The following is a 17,625-nucleotide window of genomic DNA, read 5'->3' on the forward strand; positions in this document are numbered from 1 at the left end:
TAACTGCGGCCTCAACTCTCGCGGGGGAAACGCTTTGCATCTCGCGAGGTTTGGTTTGTAAACAAAGTCACCACGCTGTTCCCTGACTCACTGACACACCCACAGCAAGCAGCCTACACTAACTTTAGTGTCTTTAGTCAAGTTTGTGGACTCGTGATTTTTGTGGAGACAAAACTTTACATCGTTTTCCTTTCGAGAATAAAGAGTTGTGGTTGTGGTTGATCGCTACAGACACCCTATGCTCCACGCCATTACAGACGCAAGGCAAGCGTACCAAACTTATGTGTGCAGTGGTCATTTTCTGAAGACTACAAGTATCTTCCAAAGAGACAGACGACTGTTGAAAAGTACAGCCGTACCGTCAGTTTTTCCAGACAGAGAGCATACTTCTGGATCAGCTTCAGCTTCAGCTTCTCAGGTAAGACATGCTAACATGTAGCCCTGAAACATGACAGTCATGACGAAACTTAAACCTGGTTTTTGCTCTTTCTCCGTTTACGGCCCGTACATCTACATAAACGTTCAGATTTAAAATATAAAGTGCTTACCTCATGGCCATGGATGTTGCAATTCACTTCGGGTGGGTATAAGTAACCGTATCTTCCGTATTATTCAATAAAAAAAACATTTTAATCCGATTGGTGGCCATTTTCTCATAGAGTTATAATGTATTAGAGTGCAATACACCTTCCAACCGATAAGGTCGCGCAGTTGAAAGCATATGAAAAAAATGGCCATCGATCGGATTAAAATGCTTTTTATTGAACAATACGGAAGATGCGAGTACATTTGAGGGCCCGAATAGAATTGTAACATCCGTGGCCATGAGGTAAGCACTTTATATTTGAAATCTGAACGTTTATGTAGATGTACGGGCCGTAAATGAAGAACGTGCAAACACCAGGTTGAAGTTCAGCCATGACGCTCGTGACGGACGAGCGTCTGTGATCCATGGCTAGCTAACATGCTAATAGTAGCATATAGTTTGTAGTAAATAAATTAACCGTAGTTCCAGTTGATATTTGTCATTATATTGTACTCAGATATGATCTTTGTTCATTTGAGCTGGTTCAAGGAGACAAGGACCCCATACAAGATTTGTTTAAAAAAAAAATCCTAATTTGTCAAATGTTTAAGATATTTTTTGAAAAAGGCCGATCTACAAGCTTCTACAGGCTCACAACGTGTTGTGAGCTTGTTCATCTGCTATTTTCAGACAGCCAACCATATAGAGTTAAAGTGGTTAAACAGATTTTTATATATTAAATAATTTCACCCCCTTGAACACCCCTCAAAGACCCCTGGGGGTCCCCAGACCCCACTTTGAGAACCACTGCAATACAGTACAGTTTGTCCTAATGTATAACCCATCCTCTGTTTATTTCAGGAAATCCCTGGTTCTGAAAACACAAAAACATGATCCTACTTTGGCCTCGATTATGAGTCCTGCAGAAAAAGACATTCCTTCATCAATGGCACGTCCATGTCAATCCATATCTGGGACATACTATGGTCTCAGCAAAGCTCACCAAGAGAAGGTATTTTTGAATTATATGCTGGCAATATAGATGCACTCCATTTTATTTTAAATGTCTCTTTTATTGAAGTATATCTCCATATGATGTGTTCTAAGATGTATGTATGCATCAACTAGCCTGGAGATGTCGACAAATGAAAGGGAGGTTGAGGGGCCTGAATCCATGTTAGATCATGTATGTATTATTATGTATGTATTATTAGTAAAGACCCTGGGGGACCCCTCTCCAAAGTATATAGGGTTTAAGTGGTTAAATAACATGGAAATCACTGCCCATGTTATTACTATTAACTGAAATATTCTTAAAACCCTCACATTTTGTGCAATGAAAGACAATATCCTCAGTTTTTTTTATTGTGCTCCTTTCCTCTAAGCACCTTAACGTCCATTGTCTATCATGCACAGTATACAATACATTGCTGCTATGCTCAGGCACCTTAGTTTTTTTAGTTTTTATTATCTCAGGTACTTTGTAAATATGTAGATAACTTGTCTGGCCTTCTGTTGCTCTCTTGTTTTGATCTCCTTCCCACTTGCCCCCCACCCTCTTCTTCCCCCCCCCCCCTCTTCTTTCAATGGAAACTAACGTTGCGATGGGAACGATGTACAAAAAAGAATTTCACCCACTTTTTACCTTGTAAACCTGTGATGTGACAATAAAACTGATTCTGATTCTGATTTAACACAATTATTTTCTTTCTCCTCCAAGGCCATCCGGGAGGCTCATGATGAGGCGGCTGCACAGGGCCAGTGTAGGGTAAGTCCTCTAACAGCTGTTTGGCTCAATTTAGATTTTCATACATGTTTGAAAATATATTATGTTCACAATACTTTTGGTCAGTTTTTGTCTGTTGACACATATGCTAATGGTTTTGAGCTTCTCATTACTGATATGAAAAATGCAATATACATACATTATGTACAAATCCAAGTCTTCAATGTTTCACTTTCTCAGCCGGAACCCGATAAAGTCAACTTCCACTTCATCACCTTCATCAACATGAAAGATCAGCTCTATGAACTGGGTGAGTGTGTGTGTCAGTATTTATACACGCCCTTGTACATCCATTTGCTACAGCAGTTTTTTAATGGCAAAAAGTATTTGTTACCAGATTTTGTTTTCTTAGTTTACTAAGGTGAACCCTAGTATCCCTATTCTAGGCGGAACATTTGCAGATTGATTGAATAATTTATGAAGTCAGAAATATAAACAGCACGTGGTGCAGTAAGACATTAAGGCTAAAAAGATAACACAAAAAAGTCAAGGGGACTTGTTCCCATTGTGGTCCTATGTATTCAATTAATCAACTTAGCATAAGAAATGTACACTAATACATGTCATCAACAAACACATATGTGCAAAGGGAAAAACGGCGGCAGTGAATGATGACTCCTTCTATGGGAATTTACATATACCTCCCCTTGTGGTCTCCTGATGTTTTTTCAGGCCCGTTTTGAAAGAATCTTTTAATGGATTGTTGTGTCGGGGCATTCCACATTTTGGTGGCAGAGGAGTAGAATGAGAATTTCCCCATGTTTGTTCTAAATTTGGGTAGTGCCAGATCATGGTCGATGTTGCCATGCAATGCATTGTGAGCTTGTATACAGGCTGTTTTAGCTCATTTTGAAATAGAATAAAACTTGTGAAACATTCTACTAGATCCATGGGGTACCTCAGGCAATTGAGTATAATGCAGTTGAAAGGGTTTCTGAGGTACATTTTCTAAACATTAGATCATGATTGATTGTGTTGTATTGTGTTTTTCTCCAGATGAAAATGAAGACGTATAGCAAGTCCTGGAATCATCAGAGGATCTCTGCTGCTGGTGCTGGAGCCAAGACTGAGGCTTTCCAACCCTCAGTAAACCTTCCAAACATAGTCACAACCACAACCATATCAATCTAGCATGTACAGTACTGGGGAAAATAAAAGAAAAAGTGTGAAAATAGCAGATATACAAGCTCACAATGTTGCGCATCACGACACGTTGTCAGCTTGTAGATCTGATACTTTTGAAACTTCTTTGGAACATTTAGAAAAGTTTGTCATGGAAAGACTAATTATTGTTACATGGTTAAAAAGATCTGTCTATGTTTGTCTGGGGAAACTTATTCAGGGAAAACGGGTGATAAAAAGTGAGTTTTCTTATTCGCTACTTAGAAAGCCTAGATTTGTAAAGGAGTAACTGTAGGATTAGGAGGAGTAATTGAAGATGATTGACAGGCCTGTCTGCTATGTACATGATGTGAAGATCATTGACAGGTCTGTCAGGATATGGGACTAACATGCATTGTGTTATGTGGTCTGTACCATTTGAGTAAAGCTGGATGTTGCGAATTAACAACTTGTAGCTGCTACAAAATCTAAAGCTACAATCCAAGTTGAACTTGCTTCAACTGCAGCTACAAAGCTACAAAACAAGTGTTGTTTAAGCATTTCCATTAACCTTCTCTCTTCACACAATTCCTGCTTGTAATGGGGGGAAACTAATTCAATGTTTAATGACACATTGATGTAACATCACTTTTGTGTGTTTTTCTTTTTTGTGGAAACGTATAAACGATTGGAGAGGCAGTCAGATTGAAGAAGGTCCACTCGGTTTCACCGACGGAGGCGTGCCGGCTGAAGGGGACTTGAGCCATGGGAGGCTCAAGCCACCACACACACACACACACACACACACACACACACACACACACACACACACACACACACACACACACACACACACACACACACCCCTAAACCATCTCTATCCTTTTGGTTCTCCACACTGGTTAAAAATGAATTACTTGCTAACATGTATTTTAGACTACAGTGCAGTATGTGGGATGTCTGCATAACAAAAGTAGAACTAGAAGTGGTCAAAAAGTAATCTTGGAACTCTGATTATTAGTTATGTCAAATTGTCAATAGTACCAGTACTCCAGATATTCTTTATTTTGAGCAAAAAGCATAATCGCAACAAATAGGGCAAAATGTCTTTACTTCTTTTAAACAACATGATTATAATCAAACAAACTTTCATTTGAAGTGTCCCATATGACATGCTTTAAACTCCAAATATTCCACATTAAACTTGTTTGTATACACAAACCTGTGTGTGTGTATATACAAGTATGCACATTATTGTTAGACTACACTATTGCTAGTACAGTGAATGATTTCAATATCACTTGAGGTGTTTGTTTTCGCATGTCATGTCAGTAATGATGATTTACTCTGCATCTGCTCAACTAGACCTACTGTATCAACATTAATATGAGCTCTACTGTACTGCATATGAAGCTTGTCATTGACATTTTATACATTTGTAAACTTGTGAAATGCGACATTCTGCATAATGAGTAGATTCTACTTTTGGTATTTTAACTACAGTTTGATACCTATTCTGTTGTGCTTTTACTCAAGTAAATTTTGAATTCCGGTCTTATACTTCATGGCCAATATAATTTAAAGGACAGTTTATTCCATCTGTTTTCATGTGTTTTCTTACTTATCTAACAGTCAAAATAGAATCTTTCATGATTTATTTTCGTGCTCTACAACAAACAGCAGCACACATTAGCCTGAGATTCTTTGGTAATGAATCAATTTGTTTGTTATAAAGCAAGGTTAAATACATGATTATAATAGTTACCAAGGCTACGGTAACGTACACTTCCAAGTTCCAGCAAAAGGAGTAAAGGAGTGTAAAACCCTACTCACCTTCAAAACTGCCCTAAAGATACACCTTCAGGAGGCTGCAATTCGAAAATGGCCCCTGTCTAAGTCTTAACGTACCCCCCCCTACCCCCCCCCCCTTTTCTTTTTCTTCTTTTGTAATTTTTTTTCACTCATACCAGTAACCTGTAAGCTGATTGTATGACATTCTGTATAGTAGTGTGTATATCTGTCTGTCTCTTATATGTCATCATGATTTGTGTGCATGGGGATCTTATCTTAAACAAGCTCAGTGCTTAATGAGTCTCCCAGTTTAGTAGACCTTGTATTGTGAATTTGTACTTCAATGTACTGATGTTCTCATGTCTTACTAAATAAAGTACATCAATCAATCAGCTGTTTGCTGCCACCACGTGGTTATTTTGAGACATTGCGAGGCAGCTTGGTTTCCTCAACCATCTTTGGTTTCCAGACTGCAGTATGGAGTCTAATTGTGTGACAAAAGTTTATGACATGACAGGTGATCAGGTTACTTTATTCATTGGACCTCTACAACAGGGAATCAGGTTAACACAACCATTACGCAAAAACTAAATAAGTAGGCCTACCTATAAAATATGTTTAAATCAAAACAGTGGTCATCTTGACAATTGCAATTGTGTGTGTATCAGTATATCACATATCACAATATAAGTAGGTCTACATATCTGGCATTTTTATAGATTATCCATCTAACCAAGTACTGTACAATTTTGAGGTATTTGTACTTTATTTGAGTATTTCCAATTTCCAATACTATTACTTCTACTCCACCTACATCTCGGATCCAAATATTATACTTTTACTCCACTACATGTATTTGAAAACTTGAGTTACTAGTTACTTTGTAGATTCTTATTATTATTACAAAATATACATTAACCACTTCAGCCCCATATATTTTGGCCATTTGAAAATAGCAGATCTACAAGCTCACAAATGCTTGTAGATCAGCTATTTTCAAAAGTTGTATACATTTGAAAACCTGTGAAACGGGACATTCTGCATAATGAGTACTTTCTACTTTTGGTACTTTAAGTACATTTTGTACAACTTTTACTTGTAAGAGAGTATTTCTACATTGCAGTATTTGCTCCAAAATGTAAGAAAAACAAAAACAAAGATATAGCCTGCAAGGATACATGTATTCGTATTGAACCGTTTTTTTAAACAACTTCAGACGATGCGCTCTGTGCTCAACATACTAACCTTCAATGGATAACCTTCAATGGATCTGCGATCAACTATGAAACCTAGACCAACCTGGAATTGCCAGCTCCTCCCCCCCGCTCCCCACACACAGAGTAAACAAACAAAAAAAGTCACGCCGAAAGAGAAAACACGCTGAATTTAAACTGTTGCAATAATGGCTAATGCCACAGAGGGACCAGAAATAGAAGACACTCCAGTCTCCACTATCCAGCAGATTTGGCGTTTGGAGCCACTTTGGGTTTCCAGTTCATTATGACCCGGGGATGGCAAAAGAGTCGTGGATAAAAAAAGACTACGGTATGTCGCAACTCGCAAGTGTTTCACGACGATAAATTACGCCAGTGGAAATACTACAATGTCAACTAATTTACGCAGACATCACCCCGATGTGACAATATTGAAATACATGTTCTTTCATTCTTAGTTACCAAGGCTACCCTAACATACACTTCCATGTTCCAGGGAACATATCATAGCTGTTATTTTGAGACATTGCGAGGCATTTTGGTTTCCTCAACCATCTTTGGTTTCCAAACTATAAAATGTTTAAATCAAGCAGTGGTCATCTTGACAATTGTGTGTGTGTGTGTGTGTGTGTGTGTGTGTGTGTGTGTGTGTGTGTGTGTGTGTGTGTGTGTGTGTGTGTGTGTGTGTGTGTGTGTGTGTGTGTGTGTGCGTCAGTATATCACATATCACAATATAAGTAGGTCTACATTTTTGGGGATCACCCATCTAACCAAGTACTGTACAGTTTTGAGGCATTTGTACTTTACTTGAGTATTTCCAATTTCCAATACTATTACTTCTACTCCACTACATCTCGGATGCAAATATTGTACTTTTACTCCACTATGTATTTGTAGATTTTGATTATTATTACAAAACATACATTAACCACTTTTCAGCCGTTTGAAAATAGCAGATCTACAAGCTCACAGTTGCTTGTAGATCAGCTATTTACGACATTCCCCGGATGTGATTGAAAGAGATCAACCCTCACTTTGTGTGTGTGTGTGTGTGTGTGTGTGTGTGTGTGTGTGTGTGTGTGTGTGTGTGTGTGTGTGTGTGTGTGTGTGTGTGTGTGTGTGTGTGTGTGTGTGTGTGTGTGTGTGTGTGTGTGTGTGTGTGTGTGTGTGTGTGTGTGTGTGTGTGTGTGTGTGTGTGTGTGTGTGTGTGTGTGTGTGTGTGTGTGTGTGTGTGTGTGTGTGTGTGTGTGTGTGGAGAGTAGAGAGCAGAGCAATAGCATAGAGTTAGCGAGTAGTAAGTAGCCTAAAACCCTATGGGAACGTATCCACGTGGAGCTGTTGCTCCGGCTCCCGTCTGTAGAAGAATTTTGAGACTGGACACAAAAATAAAGAGAGGTTGGACAGACAACAGATGCCAGGATGTAGTCTGATCTACTAAATACACGTGTAATGCCTCAACCTTCAAATGGATATGAAACTATAGATGACAATCTGACTGTAATTAATTATTGGCTGAGTCTGATTGTAACAATGATAAACTCACCAATATTGCTGTATGGTAAGCTTATCCTCTTTGTCTGTCTCAAGTCTTTATTTATTATCTTTTAATCCACCATTGTCATGTTATGAGTCATATAAGCTCATAAGTAACATCACGTTGTGACATGGCAAGTTTTGATTGCCGAGATCGGCTTGCTCTGGTCCAATGCTAGTATGGACCAGAGATAGAGATTGTCTATTTTCGTTATTCTTGAACATTTTTTTAAATGTGTTGTGACAGTCACAACACCCATAACAAAGCAGTCTTTGTTATGATGCTCTAGTCTAGGCTGTGTTGTGTTGTAGTGTAGTAGTGTAGTGTAGTTTGTTTTATGATGTGTAGTTATGTTGTGTTCTATATATACTTGTTAATTTAATATGAAATGTAATGTTGTTTACAGAGCATGGTACAGAGGCCACGCTCAATAAGCCCAAAGTAGACTTGTCATCCAAATCCCTGAAGGACTTGGACAGGAGAGGTATTAATATGAGTAGCTGTACAATCTGTTTGATGCTTTCAACCTCAGACATGCTATATCATTGTTGTTGTTGCCTTCTTGTGTTGTAAAAATAAAGATAATTGTGAGCAGTATCATTATGCAGACTTTATTGCTGATAAGTTACTTTTGAAAATGTGATTATAAAACTTGAAATGCATTCTACAGAGAGGGATGTTGTAAAGATTATAATCAGCACATTTTGAATAACAGTCTACTTTGTTAATGTGGTAGCTACGTTTCCACTTACATGTTGGTGCCTTATTGTCTAATTGCATGATGTTGAAATGTGAACCTTCTGATCAATCAATCTGGTGTCTGACTTATTTGAACCAAATAACTGATCTGGTTTCAATTTGAGTGGAATTTCTGAATGGAAGGAAACACCTTTAAAATGATGAAGAGGATACTAACATCCATAAGGGTCTAACAGTAGGCAGGACATCTTTTTGTTTTATCATTAACCATTTTAAACCCTATATACTTCGTTGATCCTTTTTCCCCTTCTGCACCAAATCTCTTAGCAGAAAATAGCCGATCTACAAGCTCACAACACATTGCAATGCGAGGTGTTATGAGCTTGCAGATTGGCTATTTTCGCTGAATGTCAACCGTTTGTTTGCCAATTACAAGAATAAGGACGCTATGGGGTTCATGTGGTTAATTAGGAGTTACAGGAAACATTCAACATGTTGTTCTATGTTGTCTTAATAAACATGCATTTCTAATTCCTAATCTTTCTATTCATTTGGAGATGTGATGGACGAAATAAGGTAAGGTGTCTCTGCAGTGTCACACATCTCATGTTTTCCATATTTCAAATTCAGATGACTATAAGCTGGTATCTGTGCTGTAGCTGACATCAGTAAGGCTTTACTGACCAAGCGGAAGCGTGTGGAGACGTTCTTCTAGTCCACGGTGAAGAGCAGTCAGCAGAAGATGGATTAGCGATGGAAGACACAGCAGAGGTACAGGTTCTATACCAGCGGCTATAGTTGATGTTAGTGAGCCTGCCTAGCCTGCCTCCGGAGGTCCTAGGCGGACAATATAGACATATTGGCTGTGTGGAGTAGAAGAAGGTGCTACAGTAAATGTACTCTTAGGTCTTCATGAATTGTCTAACCTTGTTATATGGCTATAGAGTGTTAATAACTGCACACATTGGTTTCAAATTGGGATTCCTTTTGCCTGATTGCATTTCTGCATGTGTCAAACATTGATTCAACATTTATATACTCTGTAGTTGGTCATATTTTGCTTTGATTATTTCAAGGAAGCAAGTCTTAAATATGAAGCCACCAGAGATAGTGTTTTATTAAATGAATTAACCACTTGAACCATTCCTATTCTGGAGTTAACATTTAGCAGAAAATAACAGATATACAAGCTCACAACCCATTGCAATGCGTTGCGTTGTGAGCTTGTAGATCGGCAATTTTTGGTAAAGATATTTAGTGTAGTCCATAAGAATACGGTCAACTAAGTATGGTGGTTCAAAAACATTCACCCACAGTTACATTCTCAGACTTGGTTGTCCCTCTGCAGTGCTCACATATATTAGTCTGTGTTTACTACAGTTCTTTTCCCAGATCCTTGTTGTATACCCTTATATTATTTAGTATAAGTAAGTACTTACTTACTTATTTAGAATACTAAATTACTCCGTCAACCACAAATGTGTAAAAACGTTTAAGGGCAAACACTTTTGTGACTCTGTTTTACCCTATTTTCTTTTACATTTTGGATGCAGCTGAGCTCCTTCCAACAGCAGGAGGAGACACACACACACACACACACACACACACACACACACACACACACACTCAAATGTTTTCAGTACTACTTTCTTCCAGTACCCATGCAGTCACATCTAACGACATGTCTTAAGCCCTACCATATGTACCTAGCCGAACTACAAGCTCACAACAAAGTTACTTCGGTATATGTTTTGAACTTGTAGATTCACTATTTTGGAAATTCGCTTTTAGAAGTTATTTAGAAATTTGCCCTAAACAGGAATGGCAGGGTTAATGTGGTTTTAAAAGGATGGGCTAAACGTACACGCATTTTAATGTAAACAGTGCGTTTGTGTTGGGTGTGTTAGCATCCGTCCAGAGGTGAGCGAGGAGACTCTGTGCAGCACCAAGGACGTGCAGAAGCAAGCGGAGGAGAAGTACAAGGTGCTGGAGAACAAGATGAAGAATGCAGAGACTGAGAGAGAGAAGGAGTTCAAAGCTTCTCAGCAGAAACTCAACGCGGCCAAGGCCAAAGCTGATGCTTTCAATAAGAAGCTCAAGGAGAAACAACAGGTATGCATATTTCTGGTGTCTTCATGTTGCCGGCCAGTGAGACCATGTCATAAAGTTAAGTTAAAAGGTGTTATAGGACTGACTGTTTCTAGGTAGTTTGCATTTAGCAGCAAAAATAAGCACTAAGCACTCATAGAAAACAGTTTTTTTAAATTGATTTGGTATTAGTAAATACAAATATAGATTTGCAGTGATAATAACACATGTCATAGAGGTGTTGCACAGATTTTAATACAGGTGGGTCTTGAGATTTTGACTTGCACTTTGGTGTGCCATGGGCACAAAAGGTTTGGAAACCACTGGTCTAAAGCATAATGCCATTTCTGTACATAGTTTGCTGTATGTTGAAGAATGATAAACATTGGAGTAAAGCAGACCTATATTTTGGGGTAAACACTTACAAATACCATATTTTCCATATCAAAATCTACAGTATATGCGATATGACCCTAATTTCTATCTTTGGGGCAAGCAACCTGCTTTTAACCCATTAACTGCCAGAATTATTTTCATATTCTTTTTTAGCCAGTGCCAGAGTTTTTCATTGGAAAAAAAAAAGTACTCAAGAGCCGAAATACAGACTTTTTAAGTTTTTTAAGTAAGTTTTAACAAGGAAGTGGATAGGAGTCTAGATCTTCAACTAATCATATCTCCTTGGTCTTTGGGTGAATTTCTTTTTTTTCATTTTTTTTTCACTTCACGTACTGTAGATCTACGTGATTGGCACGTGGCGGCTTTAAATCGGTTCGCGTAGATCTACGTGATTGGCAGTGAATCAGTTAAGAGTGGACAGGCCACAGTGCCACGTCTTACCCGTCTTCTATCATCTCATCCTGTCTTCTGTCCATGTGTGGGCACATCCATGCATATAGGGTGGCCCTGGAGTTGGAGGAAATGCGAAGAGAGCAAGCTGGTTATGAGATCAACAGATCCAGGCAGTGGATGACATCATGAAAGCCATCCAGGAATAGATAGCTAGTATGTCTACCACAGTGGCCCAGAACAAGGTAAAGTATATAGTTTAGTAGTTGGGTGAGGGAATGAAGAGTTTGACTCTGACAGATGCAGTTTCTGTATGTTTTAGTGTGTTTATGTGTCGTCCAGTAAGATAAACCTTCTATTAAATATGAATTATAACAACAACTGAAAATGTCCTGTTTTCCACAAATCCCATTTCACTGTTCAGTCCTTTACTCCATAGGAGGCTTTGTGTAATGCTCAGGAGGAAATAGCCCAGCTGAAGGAGGTTATCATGACTAAGGACAAATAAATTAAGGTAAAAACAACCTTTTGTTCATTTTTACAGCATTTCTGAAGTCCAAGCCATCAAGGTTGTACTACAATAACAGTACTTTCTGTCAACAAGAGGGCTATGAAAATGCTGAGAGAAAGGTGTGTGTGTGTGTGTGTGTGTGTGTGTGTGTGTGTGTGTGTGTGTGTGTGTGTGTGTGTGTGTGTGTGTGTGTGTGTGTGTGTGTGTGTGTGTGTGTGTGTGTGTGTGTGTACTTTGACCAAATGTCCCCACAAGTATTGTCAAATTTTAGAAATAGACATTGTGAGGACCATTTTCTCTCCAGCTCTTTAGTAAGCAGAACATTCTTTTTCAGCTCGGACACCAGTTTGATCCAGTCAGGAGAGAGAAACCATTTGTTTTATCACCTACAATTTCACAAGTTCACATGTATGAAATATATCCCCTGACTGCATGAAATTGGTATCCCGACCTGCAAATCTATTTTCTATTCACTAACCAGATGCAGCACCTGCTTGTGGAGAAACACCAGTCTGTGTTAATGGTTGATGTAGGTGTTCATTACCTGACTTCAGAGCAGTGGTTCTCAAAGTGGTGCCCCAGGTGTCCTTGACCAGTTCCCCAGGAAAATGTGTTAATATAGCAAAATCAGTATCACCACTTTAACCCTATTTTATACTCTGGCCATTCATACACACAGCAGATGGACAGGTACATTATTATTGATTCCCTGGGCTTGAGTGATTGGTGGACCCCCCCACACACGCTAGGCAGCTACAACTACTCGACCCTCAACATTTTTGTCATTAAAATGTATCTTTAATCTGTTATTACTACCCTGCTTCCTTTATGTTTTTTATCACCAGTCAATCAAAAGGTAACTTTTCAAATGTATCTGGCTGGTTTTCACTGCGTTCAAAACATTTTCTTTGTATCTCGCTCTCTCTCTCCTCTCTGTCATTACTGTCCATGGTACTTATCTCATTGGTGTCCATGGTACTTATCAGTACTTAATCCAGCAAATGGGTGTATGCAGCAAAATATAACACTGTTTTTTTCCTAGGCTAGAGTCACTCACACATGAACAGAGGGAGTAATTTGTGAAAAAGTCTGGAGTTAGGAGTCTGAAGTTACAGTACAAGAGTGACTACTTTTACTTGATGACGTCTTAACACCTCTGCAATAATTTATACACATTTTGTTTCCAGGAGACAAATTGGCATCTGATAATAAGATAACTGATATTGTAATGTTGTAAAAATATGAATGTGAATGTTAAATGCCTACAGTAATCATTCATAGTTTAAAAAAATATGTCTACGTCTGAACCTCAATTATTAATTAATATGTGTGGTGTGGGAGAAAAAGCTTGTAATTAAATAATGAGTGTTAAGGGTTTGATTTAATTTGTTTCACGATACTACATGCAACAAATTATATGAAGCCCAGGCATTATTTAACTGAAATGGTTAAACTCAAGTTAACTGATGTATTGATTTGTGTCTTATGTATGAGTGAGCAGACGCATGCGATTATATGGGCACATTTCCTATTATGATGACTCAATCAGGCAATTCGGTACACGTCCCCTTCTTGAGATTCATTTTCTGTGGAATTCTTTGTATTTTTTACTTTTGAATAGGCCTACTTACTGACCGTATGAAGTCTTTTTAAAAGCAAGTACTTCAGTACTTAAACTCAAGCACAAATTTGACTGACCAACTTTCCCTTGTAGTTTAGTAATATTTGACTAGGAATATTCTTTGAATGAAGTACTTGGGTTGAATAATTTGTCCAACGTCCACCACTGGTCACACTGCAATGTTATGACACTTGAGGAAGCAAGTTGACAAGCTGAGACTGCCAACGGCTGTGGAATTTCAATTTCACATAATACAATATTTTAGCTTGTGCTTGCATGGTTTGATGACTGAGGCAACTACACTACATACTGCGCAAGACGCCACTCGCAGTTCGGCATAGGATCTACAGTTGTAGATTGTGAAAGTCCTGAAATTGTTTTTCCTACAGGCCAGAGACTACATTTACCCACATTTGTGGGTAAATATAATCCTGGTGGACTTTAATTTGGGACCCTGAGTGATTCACAACCTTTATCCAATCTAAACTATATATATGTATATTTTATTCTTACTTACAGTAGTTAACCTGTAATTAAACTAAACTAAGTGGTCATCCCTACTTTAGGCTTTAGAGGGCTGGAAAATGTCACATTGAAGCCATCATGAGAGATTCTCATGAGTGCATGTTGTCATTGACAGAATAGTCGCAGCTCTTGAGACAACCAGGGTGAAATTAATTAACTTTTTCCTCCATTTATCTCCTCTTTCCTCATGTTTTTTTCCCCCTTCAGAGAGCAAATGTGGGGTCGAGACCAAAACCATTGCGGCAGACTTCAGTGTGGTAGATATCTACTCCAACATTGCAGGGTGTAAGTATCATTGTTGGGCAAGTTACTCTGGAAGTGTAATAAGTTACTTGTTATACAATATTACTAAATTACTTTTGCTATATAATAAGTAATGCAGAGCTACTTGGATTAGTATCGAGATAATAAGTAATATAATTACTGTTTTGACAGATAACCTCAGGTTAAAACAGAGTCAGTAGTTGATCAAATGGAGGTAAAGTATCTGTCCTGTAGGTTATCCAACACATCGTGAGCTTGTAGATCGGCTATTTTCGCTATTTGACGTACCGTTCAAGAACCTGTCGCAACTGCAGCTGCAGGTTCATTTTAGAAAATTCCACTGGATGTTGCATTTATTATTGGCTGCAGTCTGTACAAGGTGGATGAGCGCTGCGTTATTTTTACAAGCTGCATTATTGTGACTGGGTGAATGTAATACACATTGTACATTGTAAAGCACTTTGGTTGAAGCTGCTATATAAATGCACCATTTACCATTCACCAGCTGAACCAGTAGGATACAGTAGCAGTGACACATAAATGTGTAGGGAGGATTAAATGGCATGACTATTAAATTGGGAGAGAAACAGATTCAAATAATTGGCTGCTCTAAAGGAATAAACTTGATGTCAATCGCTATCTAAAGGCCAATGCAACTAGTCGTAAACTTCTTGCAACAAAACAGTTTTAATTGTACATGCTATCAACCTACCATGTACAGTACTGGGGAAAAGAAGAAAGTGTGAAAATAGCAGATATACAAGCTCACAACGTTGTCAGCTTGTAGATCTGATACCTTTGAAACTTCTATGGCACATTTAGAAAGGTTTGTCATGGAAAGATGTAAACAGACTAATTATTGTTACGTTAAAAAGATCTGTCTATGTTTGTCTGGGGAAGATGACTTATTCAGGGAAAACGGGTGATAAAAAGTGAGTCTTCTTATTAGCTACTTAGAAAGCCTAGTTTTGTAAACGAGTAACTGTAGGATTAGGAGGAGTAACTGAAGATGATTAACAGGTATGTCTGCTATGTACAGGATGTGAAGATTATTGACAGGCCTGTCTGCTATGTACAGGATGTGAAGATTATTGACAGGCCTGTCTGCTATGTACAGGATATGAAGATCATTGACAGGTCTGTCAGGATATGGGATTAACATGCATTTTGTTATGTGGTCTGTACCATTTGAGTAAAGATGGATGTTGGGAATTAACCACCTAGACGCCCAACTTTTGTAGTTGCTACAAATTCTAAAGTTACAATCCAAGTTGAACTTGCTTCAACTGCAGCTACAAAACGACCAAGTGTTGTTTAAGAATTTCCATTAACCTTCTCTCTTCACACAATTCCTGCTTGTAATGGGGGGAAACTAATTCAATGGTTAATGACAGTACGTACATTGATGTAACATCACTTTTATGTGTTTTTCTTTTTTGTCGAAACGTATATGTCACAGTACGTTTGGAGAACCAGTCAGATTGAAGAAGGTGCACTCGGTTTCACCGACGGAGGCGTGCCGCCTGAAGGTGATTTGAGCCACGGGAGGCTCAAGCCACCTTACACACACACACTCACCTAATCCTAAACAAGCTCTATCCTTTTGTTTCTACACACTGGTTAAAAATTAATTACTGGCTAATATGTATTTTAGACCCAGCAGGCATGTTGTGTATGTACACTATAGTACAGTATGTGGGTTGTGTGCATAACAAGCAATCAAAAGTAGAAGTGGTCAAAAAGTAATCCTAGAACTCTTATTATTAGTCATGTCAAATTGTCAATAGTACCAGTACTCCATTATAGTAGGGATGGATATTCTTTATTTTGAGCAAAAAGCATAATTGCAACAAATAGGGCAAAACATCTTTACTTCTTTTAACCCATTGAGACCTGAGGCCGATTCTAAAAACACCTTCTAAAACCTGACCTAAGTTTTCTGAAAACGTTCAAATTCTTACTAAAAAAATGAATTCAAAATTATGTTGCTATATGTATAGCAACAACTGATGAGACACAGAGGTGGCTCCCGGATTCAAAGGTATAACAACGTATAGGTGGCAGCAGTTAAACAACATGGTTATAATCAAATAAAAGTGTCCCATATGACATGCTTTAAACTCCAAATATTTCACATTAAACTTGTTTAGACTACACTATTGATAGTACAGTGAATGATTTCAATATCACTTGAGGTGTTTGTGTTTTTTCTCGTGCATACAGTATGTCAATAATGATGATATACTCTGCATCTGCTCAACTAGACCTACTGTATCATCATTGATATGAGCTCTACTATGTACTGCATATAAAGCTTGTCATTCATCTCTGCTGTGCAGGCCATTGATATATATGCTTCTCAAATATGTTTTCATCTAATGTCCTGTCTGTCCTGACATACTGTAAAACCATACATCTGTCTTAGTGCACTGTACTTGATATGAGTTCTGGTTAAATGCTGAAATACTGACCCTGAACTTTGGTAGAACCTTGTAGTTACCTGGCATAAGCCCACATAGTCCATCTTTATCTGCTGCTTCTGTTGTTCATGTGTTCCATGACCATGAGCAGTATAGGAAGGTAGCAAAGTAGATTTACTCAAGTACTCTGCTTTGTATTGGTATAGAAATAACCAGAAATATCACTGTCAAAGGAGGGATGTGAAGGTGGAGGTAATACTGTATGAGAGAGAGAGAGAGAGAGAGAGAGCGCCTTCTCGGTGATAAAGGTTATTATTAATTCATCATGACAGTAACTTTAATATTTGTTTTGTGTGGGTGTGTGTAGGCCTACGGTGTTCATCTACCCCGCTCTTGCCCGGTGAAACCCGGGCAAGGGGGACCACGGTGGACCGTGTGACCTGTCCGCCCCCAGCGGGCTCTCCTCTCCCCGGGGTTAGCTTGTGGATAGAGGGGCCTCACGGAACATAACCAGTTTTAACTGCTTTCACGACTTGTTGGTCACATATCCTTTTATTTCAGACCATAATTATGCCATGTTCTTGCCAAATCACCATTAATATTACATATACAGCCATTATTTAAAAACAATGATTTTTCTTTCGGAAACCCCATCTCCGTGTCTGCTGCGAGATGAGGGCTGACATTCTTTTTGGCTGAATGAGCTACTCCCCGCCTACTCAGATCATGCTGTGCTCTGGTTGGCTAGAATTGAGCTTT

The 17,625-nt window shown here is 38.6% G+C and overlaps 1 protein-coding gene across 1 annotated transcript; it reads left to right on the top strand.

Annotated features, from left to right (window-relative positions):
- Positions 1–117: 117 nt before the first annotated feature.
- On the top strand, positions 118–4,209 carry LOC308086491 (ubiquitin carboxyl-terminal hydrolase isozyme L1-like). The gene is made up of 5 exons (XM_080430042.1): positions 118–418; positions 1,388–1,538; positions 2,247–2,294; positions 2,493–2,562; positions 3,309–4,209. The coding sequence occupies exons 2-5, from the start codon at positions 1,440–1,442 to the stop codon at positions 3,326–3,328; spliced, it is 237 nt and encodes a 78-aa protein (XP_080286168.1). The 5' UTR covers positions 118–418; positions 1,388–1,439; the 3' UTR covers positions 3,329–4,209.
- Positions 4,210–17,625: the final 13,416 nt, after the last annotated feature.

This window comes from Gymnoscopelus braueri (genome assembly GCF_963280865.1).
Source record: "Gymnoscopelus braueri genome assembly, chromosome: 1".
NCBI classification, from domain to species: domain Eukaryota; kingdom Metazoa; phylum Chordata; class Actinopteri; order Myctophiformes; family Myctophidae; genus Gymnoscopelus; species Gymnoscopelus braueri.